Here is a 20,934-nt window from a genome sequence, read left to right on the forward strand (position 1 = left end):
ATATACCTCTACAGGAGGTTTGAAGAGTGAGTTGTTGGTGCTCAGTTCTGACTTCTCCGTGTCTCTGTTATCACTCCCGCTGCCTAGTCTCTGGGCTAGTTTTTGTGCCTCCCGCTGAACACCTTCACTGTACTGGTTATTATTCGCCTCTTCGTATCGATCCATCCATGCTTTGATTTTCGTCTCCCATACAAAATTTGAACCATCAGATGAAGGATCAATTTCTGGTGCTGAACCCTAAAATTGTAGCAAAAGTAAGGATTATTATTTGAATTTAAGTACGCCCATATGTACATACATACATACATATATACATACATATATACATATACATACACACACACACAAATAAGTAACAATTTATATAAAACAGTAGAAACCACAGTGTTTAGATATCTAAGTTAATTCAAATTAAAAGTTCATAAATTAGCCCATTAAATTTTTATGCTACATGCCAGGAAATAAGTTGGGAAACTCATGAAGGGTGAGTTACATTGAAATAGCAAAAATTCAAGAGTTATTGTTGCTATGGTAGACAATGTAAAGATACCAATAAAATCAAATACTTAAAATTTGAATCAATCTCAGCTAGTGACCAAAAAAAGAAAAGAAAAAGAAAAAAGAGAAATTTCTGATTCTACATACTGCTAATAATCTACTTCATAGCAGCAACCTTGGACATTTTAATTTGAATAAATCTGTATGTACACCTAAACACCAAGTCCTTTCTCTATTTGTAAGCCAAGCCCACCAGGCAACATTTGTTTCACAAGCCTGCACCCCCAGCTATTAATGATGCTGAGATAAGAGGACTATTCAACACAGTGACGTCAAGTCCAGCTTGGGGCAACAAAGTGAGAACCTCTCCCCCCCACACCAAAAAAAAAAAAAAAAAAAGTAAAAAAGGGATTAAACTATAGCTCAGTGATAGAATATTTTACTAGCATGCACAAAGCCTGAGGTTGAATTTCCAGTACTGGAGGAGGTGGAGTAGTGAGGGACAGTAACACATTACTGAAATGTACCATCAGCTCATCTTCTATAGAAACAATGTTTATTACAGTCCTTTTCTGTAATGAACAATAAACTTAATAAGCTGATCAACTGTTTGATGGGAATAGGCTTATTACATCAATTGTTATTTTATGTGGCACTGGGGATACAGATCAGCAGTAGAATGCTTGCTTAGCATGTATAAGGCCCTAAGTCAAATGACCAGCATCCCCCCAAAAAAAGAATATTATTAATAATAGAATGGATATCTTATGTATATACATATAACATTATTGATAAATTATCTGATAAAGATTTATGAGCCACAATTTTATACTAAAGAAATAAATTCAGTTTTAAATTATTTTTTAATTAACTGCAACAAACTACTAATAACTTGACATATATCTTTAATACAGCTCTTCTACAGCTCTTATTTAACTCAAGAATTACTGGAGTTGTAATGCTTTCAAGCTAAATGGGTTTTTATTTAAGATTGATAAAGAAAATTTCCATTTTCCTAGTCACTTCTTTATGTAATAAAAGGAATTGTTTCAGTTAAGTAAAAGATATCACTTTCCTTTTAAGCCTATTATTCAATTCAATGAAGTAGGAAAAAGAATGGTACAGTACTAGTAATTCAAATCAATTCTTAAAAGACTTTTTTATTTAATATGTACGAGTGTTTTGCCTGTATATATGTAAATGAACCATGTGCATGCATGCAGTACCCATAGAGGGCAGAAAAGGGGAGTCAGATCCCCTAGAACTGGAACTAAAACAGCTGTGAGCCATGTGTGTGCTTAAACCTAAACCCAGGTCCTCTCCAAGAGCAGATAGTGCTCGTAACTTCCGAGCCTTTAGTCCCTCATAAAACTTTTTTTTAAAAGTTCAGACTTCTTTACTCTGTCAGAACAAATTCCACAAATTCAAGAAACATAAAAAGTAGGTAACTCTCTAATATTCAAAGAACAGTTGAATGTGAAATAAACAATATCACATACAATGTTCATGAGAAAGAATTACAAAATTATTTAAGAGTAATATCTAGAGAGAACATTTCAGAAATGTAGTATAATAATTACTATGTTTCATATTATAGGAACAAAAATATGTAATATATTCATTGCATCATTTTTAATACAAAGCTGGAAATTTAAGGAATTAGTGTGGTGGGGTGGTGCCTGTGCCTTATAATTCCAGCAATTAGGAGATAGAGGAAAGATGATCACTGAAAGTTTTTTTTTTTTTTTTCTTTTGGTTTTTCGAGACAGGGTTTCTCTGTGTAGCTTTGCGCCTTTCCTGGAACTCGCTTTGGAGACCAGGCTGGCCTCGAACTCACAGAGATCCGCCTGGCTCTGCCTCCCGAGTGCTGGGATTAAAGGCGTGCGCCACCACCGCCCGGCCTGATCACTGAAAGTTTAAGGCTCACTTGGTCTACAAAGCAAGTTCCAGGCCAGTCAAGGCTACATAGCAAGACCCTGTCTCAAAAGAAAAGCGAAAAATTTGTTTTCCTTTATTACCTAGCCCAGAAAGCTATACATCATAAAGATACTTCTATAACAGCATAAACCTGTTTTTATGGAGAAAGCAGAGGTGGAGAGCTTTGCTTCTGCTGGGAATCTGAGCATTCAAGAACTCAAGAATATATGCTATTAATTCAAAGTCTATATGATTAGTTTGTATTGCCAACATGAGACTATGATGATTTTATAGTACAGTGTTTTGCTTGATTACCTCAGAATTAGGACTGCAATTTTCAATGTCATTCAGGGTTAATGTGTAGAGTATACTAATACACTTTAGTAGTATCAGAGATATGGAATACAATGACAAATGGAATCTAATTATAATTTTTAAAAAAATTTTATTATATTTATTTTATTTTTGATTGCATTGGTGTTTTTACCTGTATGTGTGTTTGCATGAAGGTGGTGGAACTCCTAGAGTTGCAATTACTGACAGCAGTGAGCTGCCATGTCTCAAATGAACCCAGGTCCTCTAGAAGAGCAGCAAGTGCTCTTAACTGCTGATCCATCTTTCCAGTCCCTAAATATTCCAATTTTAATATTATATGCCTCTCTCTTCTTCTTAATGTTGTACCAATGTCAATTAACTGTAAGAAGGATTTATCAATCAAATTAGAAGTTTAAGGCCCTGCTTCTTAAAAAGTATTAAGCAATGATATAGCAAATACCATAGCCCGTAAAGTACCAACATATACAAGCAAGCTACTCAGCAAGCTCTTGATTTAGCACTAGTTAACAATAATGCCTTAATTTAATATAATTACCTTAACTCTTGATGATTTCCTAGATCCTTCACGAAAGGCCTAAAATGAGCATGGAATTCTGAGTTAGTTTTTTGTTTTTGTTTTTTTAACTGGGATATAACTAAGAATCAACTGGTTCATTGAAGCATTTTGCTGAAGTGAAATAATTTGGTAATAAGAATAAAGCTAGAACAAGGGGAATTAAGAAGTATATAAAGGTATACCAGAATACTATTCTCCTTCATATGTAATGCAAACTATTTAGAACAATAAATTGTGTTTACAATGATGCTAAGATAAAAACTTCAAAATATTCTTTGTGCTACATATTATCAGCATCAAATTATATAGGTGAAATGAACTGCAGTACAAGACAGTGGGGACTTGGATTAAATTTGTAATAGCACAAAGATTAAAAATATACTAAGACATTTCAACAGAAAACTCAATAGAGCTTTTAAGAATAAATTTGATATCAAAGACTAAATATGACTTAACAGATTTTAGAGCCTGAGTATTGGCTATGCTGCTGAGACAAACAAATGCACACACACACACACACACACACACACACACACACACACACACACACACAGTCAAGGAAGACACAAGTTTGGTGTAGAAGGAAACACAAAGGAAAATGGTATTTGATGCACATGATGGGGCAAGTCTTTAATCTCAGAACTAAGGCAAAGGCAGGTGGATCTCTGAACTCCAGGCCAGCCAGGATTACAGTGAGACTCTGTCTCAACAAATGTAACAACAACAACAACAACAAAAGAATGAGGATTTGAAATTAGGTAGGACGTCCACTAGGTTTAAATTCCAAGACAACATGGTTTGTTGGAGGAAACAGTTGCTTCTTTAACTCTTCGGAAAAGAAGAATGACACAGGTTGAGTGTCCCTTTTATCCAAAATATGTAATAAGTTCAGATGTTTTTCAACTCACAGGTTTTGGTTTAAACTATAATTTGAAATTCATAATTCAAAATCCAGAATGCTGTAATTTCTAAATCTTTCTGAGAACCACTTCAGATGTTCAGATTTAGGGACATTCAAGCTGTACTAGGGCACTCATACCTAATATTTGCTGTCAATAAACTTTTTTATAGGCCATCAAACTTTAAATGTATTTTATTTAATGTTAATGCTTCATATCAATTTTGAATTACTAAAACTTAAGAATACCTTAATAGGATTTTATAAACATTTCTGTTCAACAATTTATGACTAATTCCATTCATTTTCAAAAACTAAAATAAAAATAGGCTGAATATAAAGTAAAATTATATATTTTTATTGTACACTGACTCCATATTAAAAAGCTAACACACACTGAAGAACAGAGTTTTATACCCAGTCCTTGAATTTTCTTAACTCTGTAATTCCTGTCAAATATTACTGACAATGTCTGAGGAAGTATCTTCCATTTATAATACACAGCAATATTCTGAAATAAACAATACAACCAAAATCCAGGATTATTCATTTTGAACACTCATTAGTCATTTCACCCAAAAATATACAGTCTATGCTTTATTAAACTAAATAATGTAAAACAAATATACGAGGGTCAAATTTCCACGTAACTTACACAATAACAAAGCTATAAATCTCAACATAGTACACAAAGGCTGAGTTAACTAACCTATCACTGAATATTTTAAAAAGAGGTTGAGTTCATACCTGTCAGCCAGATACTACAGTAAAAGGCATGTGATCTCTGTGAGAAAATGACAGAGATGAGGAAACTAGTAACAAAATAAGGCAAAATATGGCTGAGTACTAGAATCAAAGGCTCAAATGCCATGACAGGATGAAAAGAAAGATTATATTTGCTGGAGAAAGGCAACATTCTGTTAGCTCTGTCTAGTAGCTTAAAAGGGAAAAAGATGCAAAAGCCTATTTCAAAAGTTGAGAATGAGCAGTGTAATTGTGATGTGGCTGTAAACTGTGGGTGCCTCCAGCGACATTCAACTATCAGACTAGGTAAACAGAAACAGAAGAGAAATAAAAGGGGACAGACACAGACTTCAGTAGTTATACAAAGATGAAATTAGAAAATGAAAAACTTTAAAGCACATCATGAAAAATAACGAAAAAAAAATTTGATTTAAAGCCATCACTTATCTACATATATTTCCATGCTTTGATAGCAATATGGTCAATGTGAAGGTCTTTTTCTGTATGTGACAAATATTTTCACTAGCAGTTATAGTCATATTACTTAACAGGGACACATTCTGAGAACTGCACTATTAAGTTATTTTGTCCATATTGTAAATATCATAGAAAATATGTACATAAGTTTATGAGATATAGTCTAACCCACACACCTAAGCTGTATACACATGGTATAATTTACTGATCCTGGCTATAACCCTATACATTGTGTTTCTGTGGGGAATTGTAACCTCATGATAAATATTTGCATGAAAATAATGATAAATATTGCATGTTTCACTGGACAGTGGTGGCACATGCCTTTAATCCCAGCACTTAGGAGGCAGATCACTGTGAGTTCAAGGGCAGCATGGTCTACAGAGTGAGTTCTAGGATGGCCAATTCTACACAGAGAAACCCTGTCTTGAAAAACTAAAAAAAAAAAAAAAAAAAAAAAAAAAGCATGTTTCTATATTGAAACATAGAAAGGGTACATTAAAAATACTTAATAAAATGTGTTCACTTTATAATTTGATAGGACCACGAATGCATTTGCTGTCATTGAGGATTTGTAATTAACAATTTAATAAAACATTAGTCTATAAACTGCTGTCTGCCATTAGATCTTAGGGATCATATATCAAATAAAATTTAGAAGACAAAAATAAGAGAGTAGCAACTAGGACGCCTCTATTAAAATGAATATTATCCAAAATTAAGAACAGTTATAAGTAATCATTACATGCTTCCTTACCTACTAAGTTATTAAAATATAAGGCTGTTATTTCTGTTTTCAAAGACTCTGTTCTGCCTTACTTTAGCATTTCCAGTTTCTGTCATTGATCTTGTTAGAACAGTGATTCCAAAGCATGAGCAATGTTTCTTTTGTAGTCCGTGTCAGTCTTTAAAATGTATTGCAATTTTAAATAAGAATGCTTAAATTTTTTAAGTTTTTGCTAGTACTTTCAGTATATTTAGCTGCTGCCATGCTCTCCCTGTCATCATGTCTTGCCTGTGACTCAGCTCCTATCAACATCTATTCATCTAAAATAAAAAGGCAAAAACGTACTTTTTTACACTTTGAAAAGTTCTGTTCTTTCTCCCCACTCTTTTTCCTTCTTTTGTCAGTAACCTTGGGAACTCTGGAAGCAGTTAAAGTGATTGACGTTGGAGTGTGCTGAAATGCAGTGTATAACTCCACGGGGACTTCATCGCCGCTTTCCGTTGCACTGGTGTCGCCATCTTCAATGAAAACAAAGTGACCGCACTTCAGTACTTCTATCAAGGAGCAAAGGAAAGCAACCCTGCCTGTGACAAAGTGCCACTTCCTTGTTCCTCAAGAAGACACATGTTCTTATTTCCCTTACCCACTCACTCACAAGATACACATTAAATCATGAAGGATAAATGTCTGATGACATACTCTGTTGGTCTCAGAAAACAGGCACTAGTACACATGACTAATGGAACTCAACTTTCCTAGGGCAGAAACTCAGTTATATCTATAAAAATTATATATTCACTTAAATGTTAGCTTGTCATTCCATAAAATAGCTGAAGTACAAAAGCAAACATCTGCACCATTGTCCAAAAAGGAACTTTTCAAAAGAAAACAATTGGAAACAACCCACAACGTCTACCAAAGAGCAATGGCTGAATAAAAAAATTATTATTTAAAACTGGTTGTACTGGTCTTAATCCAAAATAAAAATATGTGGCATACTGGGGCATAGTGGCACCTGCTTTTAATACCAGCACTTGGGAAGCAAGAGGAAGATCCAAAATAAGACAAGCCAACACTATGTACTACAAAACTCAATTGTGTCAGGGTAGCCTGGGCTAGTGAGCACAGACCAATGTGGGCTAAATAGAAGATTCTATCTAAAAAACAAAAACAAACAAATGAAAAAACCTAAACAGAAAAATTGCAGCATATACAAAATTAAGAAAATGGCATCCTAAAAATTAAAAAAACAGGCCGGGTGGTGGTGGTAGTGGTGGTGGTGGCAGCGGCGGCAGAGCACGCCTTTAATCCCAGCACTCGGAAGGCAGAGCCAGGCGGATCTCTGTGCAAGCCTGGGCTACAGAGTGAGTTCCAGGAAAGGTGCAAAGCTACACAGAGAAACCCTGTCTTGAAAAAAACCAATAAATAAATAAATAAATAGATAAATAAATAGATTAATAAAGAAAGAAAGAAAGAAATACTATCTCATTTGGTAAATTAATGGGTCATTATTCTGACCAATATACTTCATTTCTTTAAAGGTTACCTATATATGAGAATAGGTGATTTAAGCTTATTTGCTTTGTTCTGGTTTCTATGTTTCCTAAAATACGAGCATGCATATTCTGTAATCAAAAAGGCCTATACCTGAAATTATAAATAAGACATACACTAAAAATACATTAACAAGGTGCTGTAGGCTGGAGAGATAGATCTGATACAGAGTACTAGCTCTTCTTCAGAGGACGGGGGTTTGATTCTCAGCACCCACATGGTGGCTCCTAACTGTCTATAACTTCAGTCCTAAGGGATCTAATGCTCCCTCTTCTGTTTCTGTGGGCACCAAACACACATGTAGTTCACAGACATACAGGTAGGCAAAAAACTCAAGCACACACAAAATTTCTTTTAGTTTTTTTATAATTAAAAAAGCAAACAGGAGTTTTTACATTAAAATATTTAAATTAAACAATTTTTTAATAATTTACATTAAAATTTAAAAATATTCAGACCACTTATGTTCTTAATCCCACTAATTTTAATTTAGAATAGGTCCTTTTTACATACCTGACATATTTTCTCTTTTCTGGCGTTGTAGTAGCACCGCCCTCTCTTTATCCAAATTCCTATATTAAAACATTAACATGTTACTCATCAAACTTCCAGAAGCTTAGGTATGTTTTACATGTGATGAACTTCATAATCTTTTATGGTTTTTTTTTTTTTTTTTTTTTTTTTTTTGGTTTTTCGAGACAGGGTTTCTCTGTGTAGCTTTGCGCCTTTCCTGGAACTCACTTGGTAGTCCAGGCTGGCCTCGAACTCACAGAGATCCGCCTGGCTCTGCCTCCCGAGTGCTGGGATCAAAGGCGTGCGCCACCACCGCCCGGCGTCTTTTATGTTTTTAGTGAAAAGATAATATAAAGTGTATGCAGCAGCCCTGACAGATTATATATGATCCAGTATATATATACATTTCCTATACACATATAAGAACAGTAGATACCAATTAAGTTATTCCATTTCATTTTATTAAATGTTTAACTATGAAGTGAGCATTTTTCAAATTCTAATTTATAACAAAATTCTGAAAAATAAAACCCACATTAGTACTTGTAATTAAAACCACAAATTGTTTTATATCTATGAGTAAATTAGTATATATTATACATTTCCATATGCCTTAAATTATTTCCATGACTTATTTATATTGTTTATTTTTAGACAGGGTCTCACTAAGTAACCCAGTCTAACTTCAAACTCTGTCTTAGCTGTCCTGCTCTGGGATTACAGTTATATGCCAACACATCCAGTTTATTTCTACTCTATAAATATTGCAAAGTATGGTGGGAAGCAGAGCCAGGAGGATCTCCGTGAGTTTGAGGCCAGCCTGGCCTACAGAGATAAACAGCCAGGGTTACACAGAGAAACCCTGTCTCAAAAGACAAAAAGAAAAAGTGAATTTAAAAAGGTCTGGAGTAGAAAGGATAAGGCAGAATTTAGACTTACTTGAAAAATACCTTGTTTTATATATGACTTTAATGTGAAAATTATTTCTTACAATAAACTATATAACTGCAAAAGTAAATTTTTTTTAAAAAGCAATTCTTAACATTAAAAATGAACTCGAACATATCTATAATTCCAGTACTTTGGAGACAGACGAGGAGGATCAGGAATCCAAGGTCAACCTAGGCTATATAAGCCTTCAACAAATCAACCACCTAGCTGGACCATTCATATATTCTTGGTGTAAATATAAGATGGCATTAACCATTTCAGAGAAGCTTCATGACTTTTTTTTTTTTCAATTGATTCATTCACTCATGGGGGATGAGAATGTAAGGGAATGGGACGGCCGAGCTGGCACAGGGATGGAGTGGGAAAGCAATGAAGAGAGGGAGATATCACGGGGATAGAGAGATACCTGGTGCTAGGGAAGTTGCCAGGAATCCTGAAGGATGACCCCAGCTTTGACTACTAGCAATAGTGGAGAGGGTGCCCGAACTGAACTGTCTTGCCCCAGTGATCAGATTGGTGAATACCCTAACTGTCATCACAGAACTTTTCTCCAATGACTGATGGAGGCAGATGCAGAGATCCACAGCCAGGCACCAGGCAGAGCTCCAGGAGTCCAGTCAGGGAGAGAGAAGAGGAATTCTATGAGCAAGTGCATCAGGATCATGACAGGGAAACCTGCAGAGATGACTAAACCAAACTAGTGGGAACTCATGAAAACTAGACCAATGGCTGTGGAGCCTGCATGGGACAGGGCTAGGCACTCTGCATGGGGAGACAGTTGTGTAAGCTTGATCTGCTTGGGGGGCCCCCTGGCAGTAGAATCAGAATCCATGCCTGGTGCATGAGGGGGCTTTTTGGAGCCTACTACCTAAGACGGGACACCTTGTGCAGCCTTGAGGCAGGGGGAAGGGCTTGGACTTGCCTCTACTAGATGTGCCTCCCCATGGGAGGCCTTGCCTTCTTGTGGTGGGGGAAGTGGAGGGTGGGTTTGGGGGTAGGCTGGGGGGATAGGAGGAGGGAAGAGGAGGATCTTTGGTGTGTAAAATGAATGAAAAAATTTTCTTAATAAAAGAAAAAAAGACCACATTATTCATTTTAGAGAAGTTTCATGACTTCTTTTTCATTCATTCATTCATTCATTCATTCATTCATTCATTCATTCATTCAGTACTGGGAACCACGGCACTGCACATACTAAGAAAGCATTCTACCACTATCTACACTCAGTCCTCAGGAATTAAAGGTATATCCCACCATGCATGGCTCTTGTAATTTCTTAAGAAACTAAACATGCAACTTTAATACAATTCAGTTACACAATTTTTGGCATGGAAAAAAATTAGGTTCACACTAAAACCTGTAATAATGTTCTGAGTGACTTTATTTGTAAAGTCCAAAAAAGGGAAAAAGCAACACGAATATACTCTCGTGGAGGTTTGTCAGTAAACCATGATACGTACCACAGACTATACCAGCAATGACGAAAAATGTAGTGATACATGCAGCAAATTGAATGGCTCAAGGAATTACCATGAGTGAAAAAGCATACAGCATTCCATTTTTATATAATACTTGAAATAACAAAATTATCAAACTGAAGTATTGATTAATGTGTGCTAACAGTTAGGAATAAGAGGAATTGGGGAGAGTACTCGATAAAGGCAGGGTGAAGAGTCCTTCGCAATGAAATAGAATTATTTCTTGATAGCCTAATGTGAAAATCCTAATAACAATATAAACAGTTTCACAAGGTGTTACTACTAGGAAGGGTAAGGATACACATGTTTATCTGCAATATTTTATGTAAATCTGCAATTAATTAAAAAAAATTTAACTTAGAAATGCAAAAGACGACTAATAGTCCAAATAAAACTAATAATCTAAAAAACCTAAGTGTGTATCTAATTGTTACCAGAACTATATAGTGACATTCTTTTCAAGGGATTTGAAATACAATAAACTGATTTTAATATCCATTTGTGATATAGTCCACAAAGGGAAAAGTTCTAAATTGTTCTACATATTAATGTTGCTAATATTAATGTTACCCTGTATTATTCTACGGAATTAAGCAATTGTGTAATTATGGCATTCTAATTACATTATTCTTGTCTTGTTGAGAACTTGGGTGAAAAGACCTAGAAATAATGTAAGAATATACAGTGTAGCATGCCTTAAATCCCAGCAATCAGGAGGCAGAGGCAGAGGCAGGCAGATCTCTGAGTTCAAGGCCAGCCTGGTCTATAGAGAGAGTTCCAGGACAACCAGGGTTACACAGAGAAATCCCGTCTCAAAAAACTGAAATATATATTTACATTATTATTATTATATTACATATATAATAATATATTTTACATATATTACATATGTAAAACAAAAATGTATATTCTTAATTTGAACTGTAATTATTAATATTAATTCATTCTTTTTTGAAACAAGAGTTTTTCTGTGTAGCCCTGGCTGCCCTGGAATTCTCTCTGTAGACCAGGTGAGCCTCAAATTCACAGAAATCTGCCTACCCCTGCCTGCTGAGTGCTGGGACTAAAGGTGTGCACCACTATGCCCAGTCTGCATGTATTTTATCTTTAAAAAAAGAAAATAGACAAAACAACTAGTAATTACTGAAGCAGAGGGAAGAATGTGAGTTCTTTCTACTATTTTCCTTTTACAAGGAGGTGTGTTTTGTTGTGATTGTTTCAGTGTATGTATGTTCATTTGTAGCACACAGGGGCACATGCAAGGAGAGGGCAGAAAACAATTCAAGTCTCCTCCTAAGGACACCATCTACTTCCTTTCAAATGGTATCATTTACCTACAGCTCACCTTGGCCGGTGAGCCCAAGGGATCCTTCTTTTTCTGCCTTCCCAGTACTAGGGTTAAAAGTCATGCCAAAATGTGCATCTTTTTAATAAGGGTTTTAATAAATCAAGCAGTTTACCAAATAAGGAATTTCCTCAACCCCTTTCATTGGGTTTTAAATGTCTGTAATAAAAAGACCTGTTGATGATGAAGATGTTGTTTGAGACAAGGGATATCATGAAGTTTGGGCTGACCTCAAACTAACTTGCTGTGGAGTCAAGCTGGGCCTTCAACTCCAGATGCTCCTTCCCCCACTGCCCAAGTGCAGGAATTACAGGCAGGTCCTCTTTGCCTGGCTCCATAATAAAGACTTTAAAGAACAATCAGAGAGTGACCCATTTGGTCACTGTTCACTCTCACTCTTGAAAGTGTCTGTTTTCTACACTACAGTCGGCCTTCTTATCTGAATTCATTTGACAGAAAACAGCCCAAGACTAGGAAACCAAGACCAAAACAAGATTCCAGGAACATCTGGTTTTTCTGCCCTGTTACCGTATACTCACATGGTAAACCTGTACTCCCCTCCCATGGGTTTAGACCACGGGATCCCCTGCAATTCCCTTTCCAGTTACATCTCTCCATGTGTGCACTTCTGGGTCTGGCAGGTCTATTTTGTGGACATTGGGTCACCCATAGTTGCTCCACATGCACCCATCTCTTGCTTCATTCATGTTAAAGTAACTCAGATACTTTTTTTCAAAGGTAGTATGTGGAGGGCTACCTATCATATTTTCTGCCATGTAATAGAGACTTTCTGTGACTATAAGCTTTAATACATTGTGGCAAAGATGAGTGGCTTTCTTTTTGTAATTCCTATGGACCTCTCCAGAACCTAACAAGAAGCAAATTTCTATGTGAAAAAAACATAGTGCCCTTACTATGTGTTTAAAAATAAGAATGGGGTTGAATCTATACATTTAAACAAACCCAGCAAATTATATATGTAAATAAGGGGGTGCTCTAATAATTCATTTTTTAGGGGGTAGAAAAGGGATACTGGGAATTGAACTCAGGGCTTCTCACATGATAGTCAAGCTGTCCAACACCATAAAGCTACATTCCTCAACCCCCTTTTCTAGGGTGCTCAGGCTTGAATTCAGTTGCCTTGGGTATGTATATTACACAAGCACTTTACTACTGAGTTACAATCCCCTCAGCCATTTTTTTTCTGCTTTTATTTTGAGGAAGTGTCTCACTAAGTTACCTAGGCTGAACTTAAACTCACTCTGTACCTTTAGCAAACCTTAAACAATTCGATCAGTCTTCCTGCCTTGGCTGCTCAAACATAAGTGGAAAAAGTAAAAAAACATAAGTGGAAAAAGTACTTCTTAAAACAAAGAAATATTGGGATTCATAATTTCATCCATCTGAAACTCATGAATAAATTTCTGTGAAAATTTTTTCAGTGAAATAACTGACAGTCTTCTCAGGTCTGATAACTTACCTGGGCTGACAGCGTTCACATAAGTATGTGTCAGGGATGTGCTGCCGGTCAATCCCCATGCAGTCAATATGTTGCCAAACACTTAAAAAGAAAAAACAAAATATAACAAAAACAACAGAAAACATTAAAATAATTCATAAATTAAGATGTAATATTCTATCATTTAAGAAGTGCCTATTTTGAGCTTAGTATACACTAAAATGTGTTCTCAGGTAGAAAAATTTTAAAATGCAAAAATATGGCAAATATAGAATGCATGAAATTAATTTCTGAAGCAAATGCAATTTAAAACTTAAAAGGTGGTGGGTTAAAATGTTATTACAAACCTGAAGACGTCGACACTAAAACCCCTAAATAATAATCAGCGTAACAGGGAAAACAGGAAGGAAAGAAATCACTGAAACCTTTACTAATTACCAGCTCTGAGGAGATGACCAAAAGGTGGTCAATAGACACAAAAAGACAGTTCCCTTTGTGAGTGTAGGGAAAAGGAGCAAAGCTGGATTACATCTTCTGTTCACATTTAACAATTTTGGTGGCACACAAGATTAACTGAAAGATAAGGAAACAGAAAGAAAAAGAAAGACTTCTAACATTTATACTTAAGAAAGAATAGAAGTTATTTTAATTCCAAAGAGGTCAAAGAATACAGGAGGTATTCCACTGGAAAGGAATTCAACTTAATTACTTTGAATGGAGTATATGGACAAACTTCTCAATAAGTTGTTATTGACAAAACTTCAAGTACCTGAAATTGATATATATTTCACTTAGAAGAAGAAGAAGAAGAAGAAGAAGAAGAAGAAGAAGAAGAAGAAGAAGAAGAAGAAGAAGAAGTAGAAATACTACCAATTCCTTACACATAATCATTCACTTTTTTAAAAAAAATTACATGTGTGTGAATGAGTATGTCTGTGTGTGCACATATCACAACCCAAGTATGGAGGTCAGAGACAACTTTCTGAAGCTGGTTCTCTCTTCTACAGTGTGGGTTCTAGAGAACAAACTCAGCTTGTCAGGCTGGGAAGCAACCACTGAGCCCTCTCCCAGCCCTATAATGTCACTTCTAATATAAACATACTAAACTAAATGGTATTGTGTTACTCTTTACTTCTCAACTGAGAACCTCCAAGAAGGTTTAAATAACAAATTATGTTATATTATGGTATGCAGATAACAAGCAAAGCTAGAAAATAAAAGAGCAGAATTCCAGCTATCAGACATCAAAACTCTGAATACGGGCAATAGGAACGTTGAAAAAATACAAGGAGGCAAAGTAAAGAAAGGAAGAGAACAACATAAGCTGAATACAAAAATGGAGGTTGGGTAGGGTGGACAGACTCAGACAGACATTGAGTCATAAGCGTCACCTCAAGAGCCTGGCAGTGGTGGCGGACGCCTTTAATCCTAGCACTCGGGAGGCAGAGGCAGGAGGATCTCTGTGAGTGACAGGCTCCAAAGCTACACAGAGAAACCCTGTCTCGAAAAACAAAAAAACAAAACAAACAAACAAACAAAAAAAGAGTCACTTCAAGGTAAATACCTTGAATAATCCAAAATTGTGCCTTCAGGAATGTATACGTAGTTATTTAAAAACCTGAAGATTGCCGGGCGGTGGTGGCGCACGCCTTTAATCCCAGCACTCGGGAGGCAGAGCCAGGCGGATCTCTGTGAGTTCGAGGCCAGCCTGGGCTACCAAGTGAGTTCCAGGAAAAGGCGCAAAGCTACACAGAGAAACCCTGTCTCGAAAAACCAAAAAAAAAAAAAAAAAAAAAAAAAAAAAACCTGAAGATATTGCATGACTGTCTAAGAATGATAACCATTTAGTACATGACCATCTGACTAACTGGATCAAAAGAAGGCAATTCTTTATATTGTTCTTTCAATAAAAATACTGCTACATTTATCACATTAGATGAGATCTGCTATGAGAAAACTCTTTTATATAACTGGATACAATAAGAATGAATATTTTCTAATATAAGGCAGAAAATACATCCCCAAAGTCATTTAAATTTTATAAATTTCCCTCCTCAATAAATTTACCAAAGTCATTCCTTAAAATAAATATTACAAGTAATGAGAATTTAATTCTAAATTTTAAAATTACCACAACACATTATTATTAAAATCAAATTACAATCTTCCACTAAAGAAAACTAATTTCACACTGTACAGTCATATCCTACTTGTTGACAGAGATAAATGAACCTTTTGAAATATACACAGGCTACTAACAGTAACAATCAAAAGCTAATCATTTAATCTGACAGAATAATTTACAAACAACACAAATTGACAGCTCTCAGCTTCAGTTTAACTTACTTTCAAATATAGATTTATAAAGCCACACTACATCAAGTCAAATAATGAAGCTATGTCATAAGAACCAGGAACAGGAAATTCTGTGAAGCCATCAAACTTTCCTGCCCTCTACAATGTGCTACTTAAATATTCTCTGCTCCCCATCCTATGCAGGGAATGTACTTAACTTTAAAGTTGAAATCCTATTGTTCCATCTCCTTTCTCACTAAGCCTCTCCCACAAAGAAAGTGAGAGAGACAGATATAGACAGATACACACACACAGAAAGAGACAGAGACAGAGGGGGGGTGCAGAAGTAAGAAAGAAACCCCACTTTCTTTTGCAATCACCTTCTCTAGGGGAGGAGGTCTTTCTTGGTAGTTGAACCAGGGTTGGGGGAGGGGAGACTGGTTCTGGTTCAAGAAGACTCCAGAATGCTGCAAGGTTCAAGCCAAAGGGTGTGAGAAAATAAGATTAAACACTGATTAAATGTTTTATTTCCCCAAACTGGAAAAATTGTAGCTGACTACACAATACAAGACTGAATTCTTTTATTTATGTCTTGTTATTTCTATATATGCACTTGTACTGCCACTGAACTAAGTGAAAAGGAGATGATCCTATAATGTAGTTCAAAACTGATTATTGCTTAATTCGTAACAGGGAATCTCTCATTTGTTTGTTTGTTTGTTTTTCAAGACAGGGTTTCTCTGTGTATCCCTGGCTGTCCTGGAACTCACTATGTAGACCAGGCTGGCCTCAAACTCACAGAGATCTGCCTGCCTCTGCCTCCCGAATGCTGAGATTAATGGTGTGCGTCACCTCTGCCCAGCATCACAATAGGGATTTCTAATAATAAACTATAAAATAGCTTCTCTTCTCTTTTCTTAAAGATTTACTTATTTAATTTTTAAAGGTGTGTGTGTGTGTGTGTGTGTGTGTGTGTGTGTGTGTGTGTGTGTGTATGTGTGTGTGATTATAGAGGCCAGAAGAGGACGTTAGATGTCTTGCAGCTGGAAATACAAATGATTTTGACAGGCCCCATGTGGGTGCTGGAAACTGAGCTTTGGTCCTCTCCAAGATTAGTATGTGTTTGTCTCCAGCCCTAAAATAGCTTTTTTTAAATAAGGACTTTTTTCTAGAAAAAAATAAATTGCATCAATAGAGGCAGATATCCTACTTAAAAAAAGGAATTAATTCCTGCAAAAGACCTAACTAGCTTTTCCAAATTAACAATCAAAGGTTAAAAGCAGTCAAGAATAATGAACTGATGGTGTGAAATATTTTACCTGCATTTGTCACAACAGATCATGTATCCATCATCATGTGTAAAACCACATATGCACCTGGTTACATCAGTACCATAACTTCCGTCTTCGGATGTGCTGATTGTAGTAGCACTGGAAGTTTCATCAAAGTTAGGAGTGGTAAATATGCCTACTTCATTTTTGCTAATGAGACCTGATGGAGGAGGGGAAGCTGGAGGTGTTGGAGGAGGACGAGCACCATAATTATGGTCCTGAATAATAGAACACAAAACAGCACAAATATGAATTTAAATGACATAAACTAGGCAAATTAAACAAAATTTGAATACTTAATAAGATAAAATTGGACCATTTCTTAATACAGTCAAATAATGACAGAAGACTAATAATTAAATCACAGTGATGGGTTAATGTCACTGTCTGGAAGGTGAAGGTAGTCACCTTCACATTAATGACAATTCCCCTCCTTCCACAGCAGAAACCACATTTCCAGGCCTGTGATCAAGAGTTTCTCTTTCAAGAAGATATTAAGTAAAACTAGCAAAAACTGGGCTGGAGAGATGGCTCAGCAGGTCACGGTGCTCACCATAGAGCCTAGCAACCTGAGTTCAATAACTAGGACCCATGTAATGGAAGGAAAGAACCTACTTAACTTCAACATGTGTGCTATAATACACATCCTATTTCCCAAACAAATAAATGTATTTAAATAGTAAAAATAGTAACAAAAGGTACATTATTACTGTAAAGTATATAATACAGGATTTTATATTTGATCATTTTTATTCTCATTTAAGTACTAAAATCTCTCAAAACTGCACTTTCCTAGTAATCAAATGTATCTTGTCCTATAACTCTTTGAATTAAAATACTACAGAACCCTAAAAAGAAGTTAAATTAAGGGAATAAGCTTTTATCCTCTCATCTGTGAAACAGGGATGAAAACTACCTTTGAAAAGTTTGTTTTAAGAATTAAATGATATATATATTAAATATATGTGTGTGTGTGTGTGTGTGTGTGTGTGTGTGTGTGTGTGTGTACTCAACGTAATAGTAAATGAAACATAATAATAAGCTGGAGCCAAAGAGATGGCTCAACAGTTGAGAAGGAGCATATGCTGCTCTTCCAGAGGATCCAAGTTTGTTCTCAGAACCCACAGCAGCCTGCTCATAACCACTCTACTCCAGCTGCAAAGAACTCGAGCCTCCTCAGGTACCTGTACTATACATACCCACATGCAGACCCACACCACAATAAAAAAATGACAAAAATAGCCAGGTGTGGTGCTGTACATTTTAAATGCCAGCACTGGAGAGGCAGAGGTAGGCAGATCTCTGAGATTGAGGCCAGCCATACAAAGCGAGTTCCAGGGCTACATAGAGAGACCGGTCTCCAAAAACAAAAATGAACAAAAAAAAAAAGATAAAAATAAATCTTTAGAAAAAAAAAACTACATAATTTACTAATTACTACATAACTCAGAATTAACAGTAAGAAAAAAAAAGAATTAGTAGTATGTACCTTATCCATAGTCTTTTCATTGAAGTAAAAAACTATCAACATAAATACAGTAACAATAAAAAAAAACTACAGACTTCCTCTCACAGAATTTTATTCTCCTAACAATATAGCTAAAGTATAAATTACACACTTAATTATACAGAAAATATGAAACAGCTGTTTTTAAAATTTTTTTTTAAGCACAATACCACACAAATCTACTTTCAACTTCTAATTTTACAAAAATCCTTCTGAAGAAACATTTGGTACTTACCGCATAGGGCAAACCAATATAACTGTGTGAATGATGGGAGCTGCTGGTATATAACTGGTGGGGATAACTGTTGGATTTTTCAACTACCACAGGGCTAGCTTCTACGGATTCTGGTCTAGGGGAAAGAAGTTCCACAGATTAGAATTCCACTCATTTTTCTGTTTTAATCTATTAAAATTTATAAGTGCTTATTCTAAAATATTGTCAAAACAAATACAATGTCTATTTACAATATGTGCACAGCTTGTGGGTAGATTCATCCTATGTAGATTCTGTGTCACAACAGAAGGTTTACTTAATAAAATAAATAAAATTAAAAAGTTCAATTACAGTTTCATTTAAAAAGTGTCCATTGCTGGGGATGATAATCTAGTACTATAATCGAGTACTGAGGCAGGAGAATCAAGATAGTGCCATCATGGCACTCAAAAACAAAACCTCCAAATTACTAGAGACCAAGCTTTATGCCATTTACCCAGTGTCACTAAGAAACATGCAAAGAGGTGGCCAGAGTGGCAGAAATGATTCTAAGTAAGACTAACGGCAGAGTGAGTGCAAGACTCTGGCCTGAACGCATTTCAATGGTCAAAACAGTATTTGTTGAATGTGCAGGGAATGGCAGATTCAGGGAAATGTCAATAAGCTAAAGAACAGAGAACCTCACACTGAAACAGGATTTATGCCTGAAAAGCACAAGCAGTAGTATGTAGTGAAAGGCTTTGTAGGTCTGCCCTACTACGAGTTCAGTGACGATGATGAACCAACTGCTAACACTACTGGGAGTAGCAACATGCAAACTTGTTGTTTTGAAAGCTCTAGCATTTTATATATAACACTTTCCTAACATCTTTGTTTTTTGTTTGTTTGTTTGTTTTGTTGTTGTTTTGTTTTGTTTTCAAAAGACAGGGTTTCTCTGTGTAGATCTGGCTGTCCTAGAACTGGCTCTGTAAATCTGGATGGCCTCTAACTCAAAAGATTCCCCCTGCCTCTGGCTCATGAGTGCTGGGATTAAACGCTTGCACCACCACCACCACCCAGATGGTTTATTTTTACCTTATGTGCACTGGTGTTTTGCCTGCATGTGTGCCTGTGTGAGAGTGTCAGATCCCCTGGAACTGGAGTTACAGACAGTTATGAGCTGCCATGTGAGCGATGGGAACTAAACCCAGGTCCTCTACAAGAGTAGCCAATGCTTTTAACTGCTGAGCCATCTCTCCAACCCCTTCCCCCTCAGGTTTCTGCAGGAGTGACCCACCATGTCTGCCTCCTATTGGTGGTGGTGGGGTAATAGTCACATGTAGCACAAGCTGAGGCTAGCTGTGAACTACTGATCCACCTGCTTCCTCCTAAATGCTGAGATTACAGGCATGTGCCATCATGTTTGCCTAACTTGAAAAAAAATTTAAGTGTTCAGTTTTAGCAATGATCTATAAAGACTCATTCTTTTTTTTTTTTTTTTGGTTTTTCGAGACAGAGTTTCTCTGTGCAGCTTTGTGCCTTTCCTGGAACTCACTCTGTAGCCCAGGCTGGCCTGGAACTCACAGAGATCTGCCTGGCTCTGCCTCCCAAGTGCTGGGATTAAAGGCGTGCCCTACCACCGCCTGGCAGAAGACTCACTCTTAAGGATGTATTCAAATTACAGTGTTACTGAACAATGTGGACAAAACTGGTACTATGGAGTAGCTAATAAAATAAAATCAAGCTGTTAATGTAGATGATTTCAAGCATATGAAACAGCCAAATTCTTTTTAGAATATCACAATTTAAATACAGGATGCAATAATGACAAGGTGGCCATGTAAGAAAGCAGAAAATGGTTTAAAGCAGATGACTGTGTTGAATATTTATACTTACTACAAGTGATTTTTAAAATAACTTTAAATCTATTTATTTACTGTGTATATGTGTGTATACATTTGGTAACATGGTGCACACACGGAAATCAGAGAACACCTTTTGGAAGTCAGCTCTCTCCTTCCATCGTGTAGATTCTAAGAACCCACCTAAGACCATCAGGCTTAGAGGCAAGCACTGTTACCCACTAAGTCATCTTAATGGTCCAATAAAAGAAAATTTTAAAACAAGGAAACAATTATTATATAAAAGTGGTTGA

The 20,934-nt window shown here is 36.1% G+C and overlaps 1 protein-coding gene across 6 annotated transcripts in view; it reads right to left on the bottom strand.

Moving 5' to 3' along the window:
* The window catches only part of Kmt2e (lysine methyltransferase 2E (inactive)), a 75,714-nt gene that overhangs the window by 29,570 nt on the left and 25,210 nt on the right, over positions 1 to 20,934 (bottom strand). For 4 of the 6 annotated variants that reach the window (XM_052721803.1, XM_052721806.1, XM_052721805.1 and 1 more), the window contains 7 exons: positions 18,822 to 18,936; positions 17,068 to 17,297; positions 13,475 to 13,555; positions 8,221 to 8,279; positions 6,499 to 6,671; positions 3,287 to 3,325; positions 7 to 237 (listed from right to left, as the gene is read on the bottom strand). In XM_052721803.1, the coding sequence (XP_052577763.1) occupies positions 7 to 237; positions 3,287 to 3,325; positions 6,499 to 6,671; positions 8,221 to 8,279; positions 13,475 to 13,555; positions 17,068 to 17,297; positions 18,822 to 18,936 (928 nt within the window). Of the gene's footprint in view, positions 1 to 6; positions 238 to 3,286; positions 3,326 to 6,498; positions 6,672 to 8,220; positions 8,280 to 13,474; positions 13,556 to 16,128; positions 16,564 to 17,067; positions 17,298 to 18,821; positions 18,937 to 20,934 lie in introns of those variants that run through there. The other 2 variants (XM_052721804.1, XM_052721807.1) reach the window with 2 other exon arrangements.

The sequence above is a fragment of the Peromyscus californicus genome, unplaced genomic scaffold, assembly GCF_007827085.1.
Source record: "Peromyscus californicus insignis strain IS unplaced genomic scaffold, ASM782708v3 Scaffold_6__1_contigs__length_162567912, whole genome shotgun sequence".
Lineage (NCBI taxonomy): Eukaryota > Metazoa > Chordata > Mammalia > Rodentia > Cricetidae > Peromyscus > Peromyscus californicus.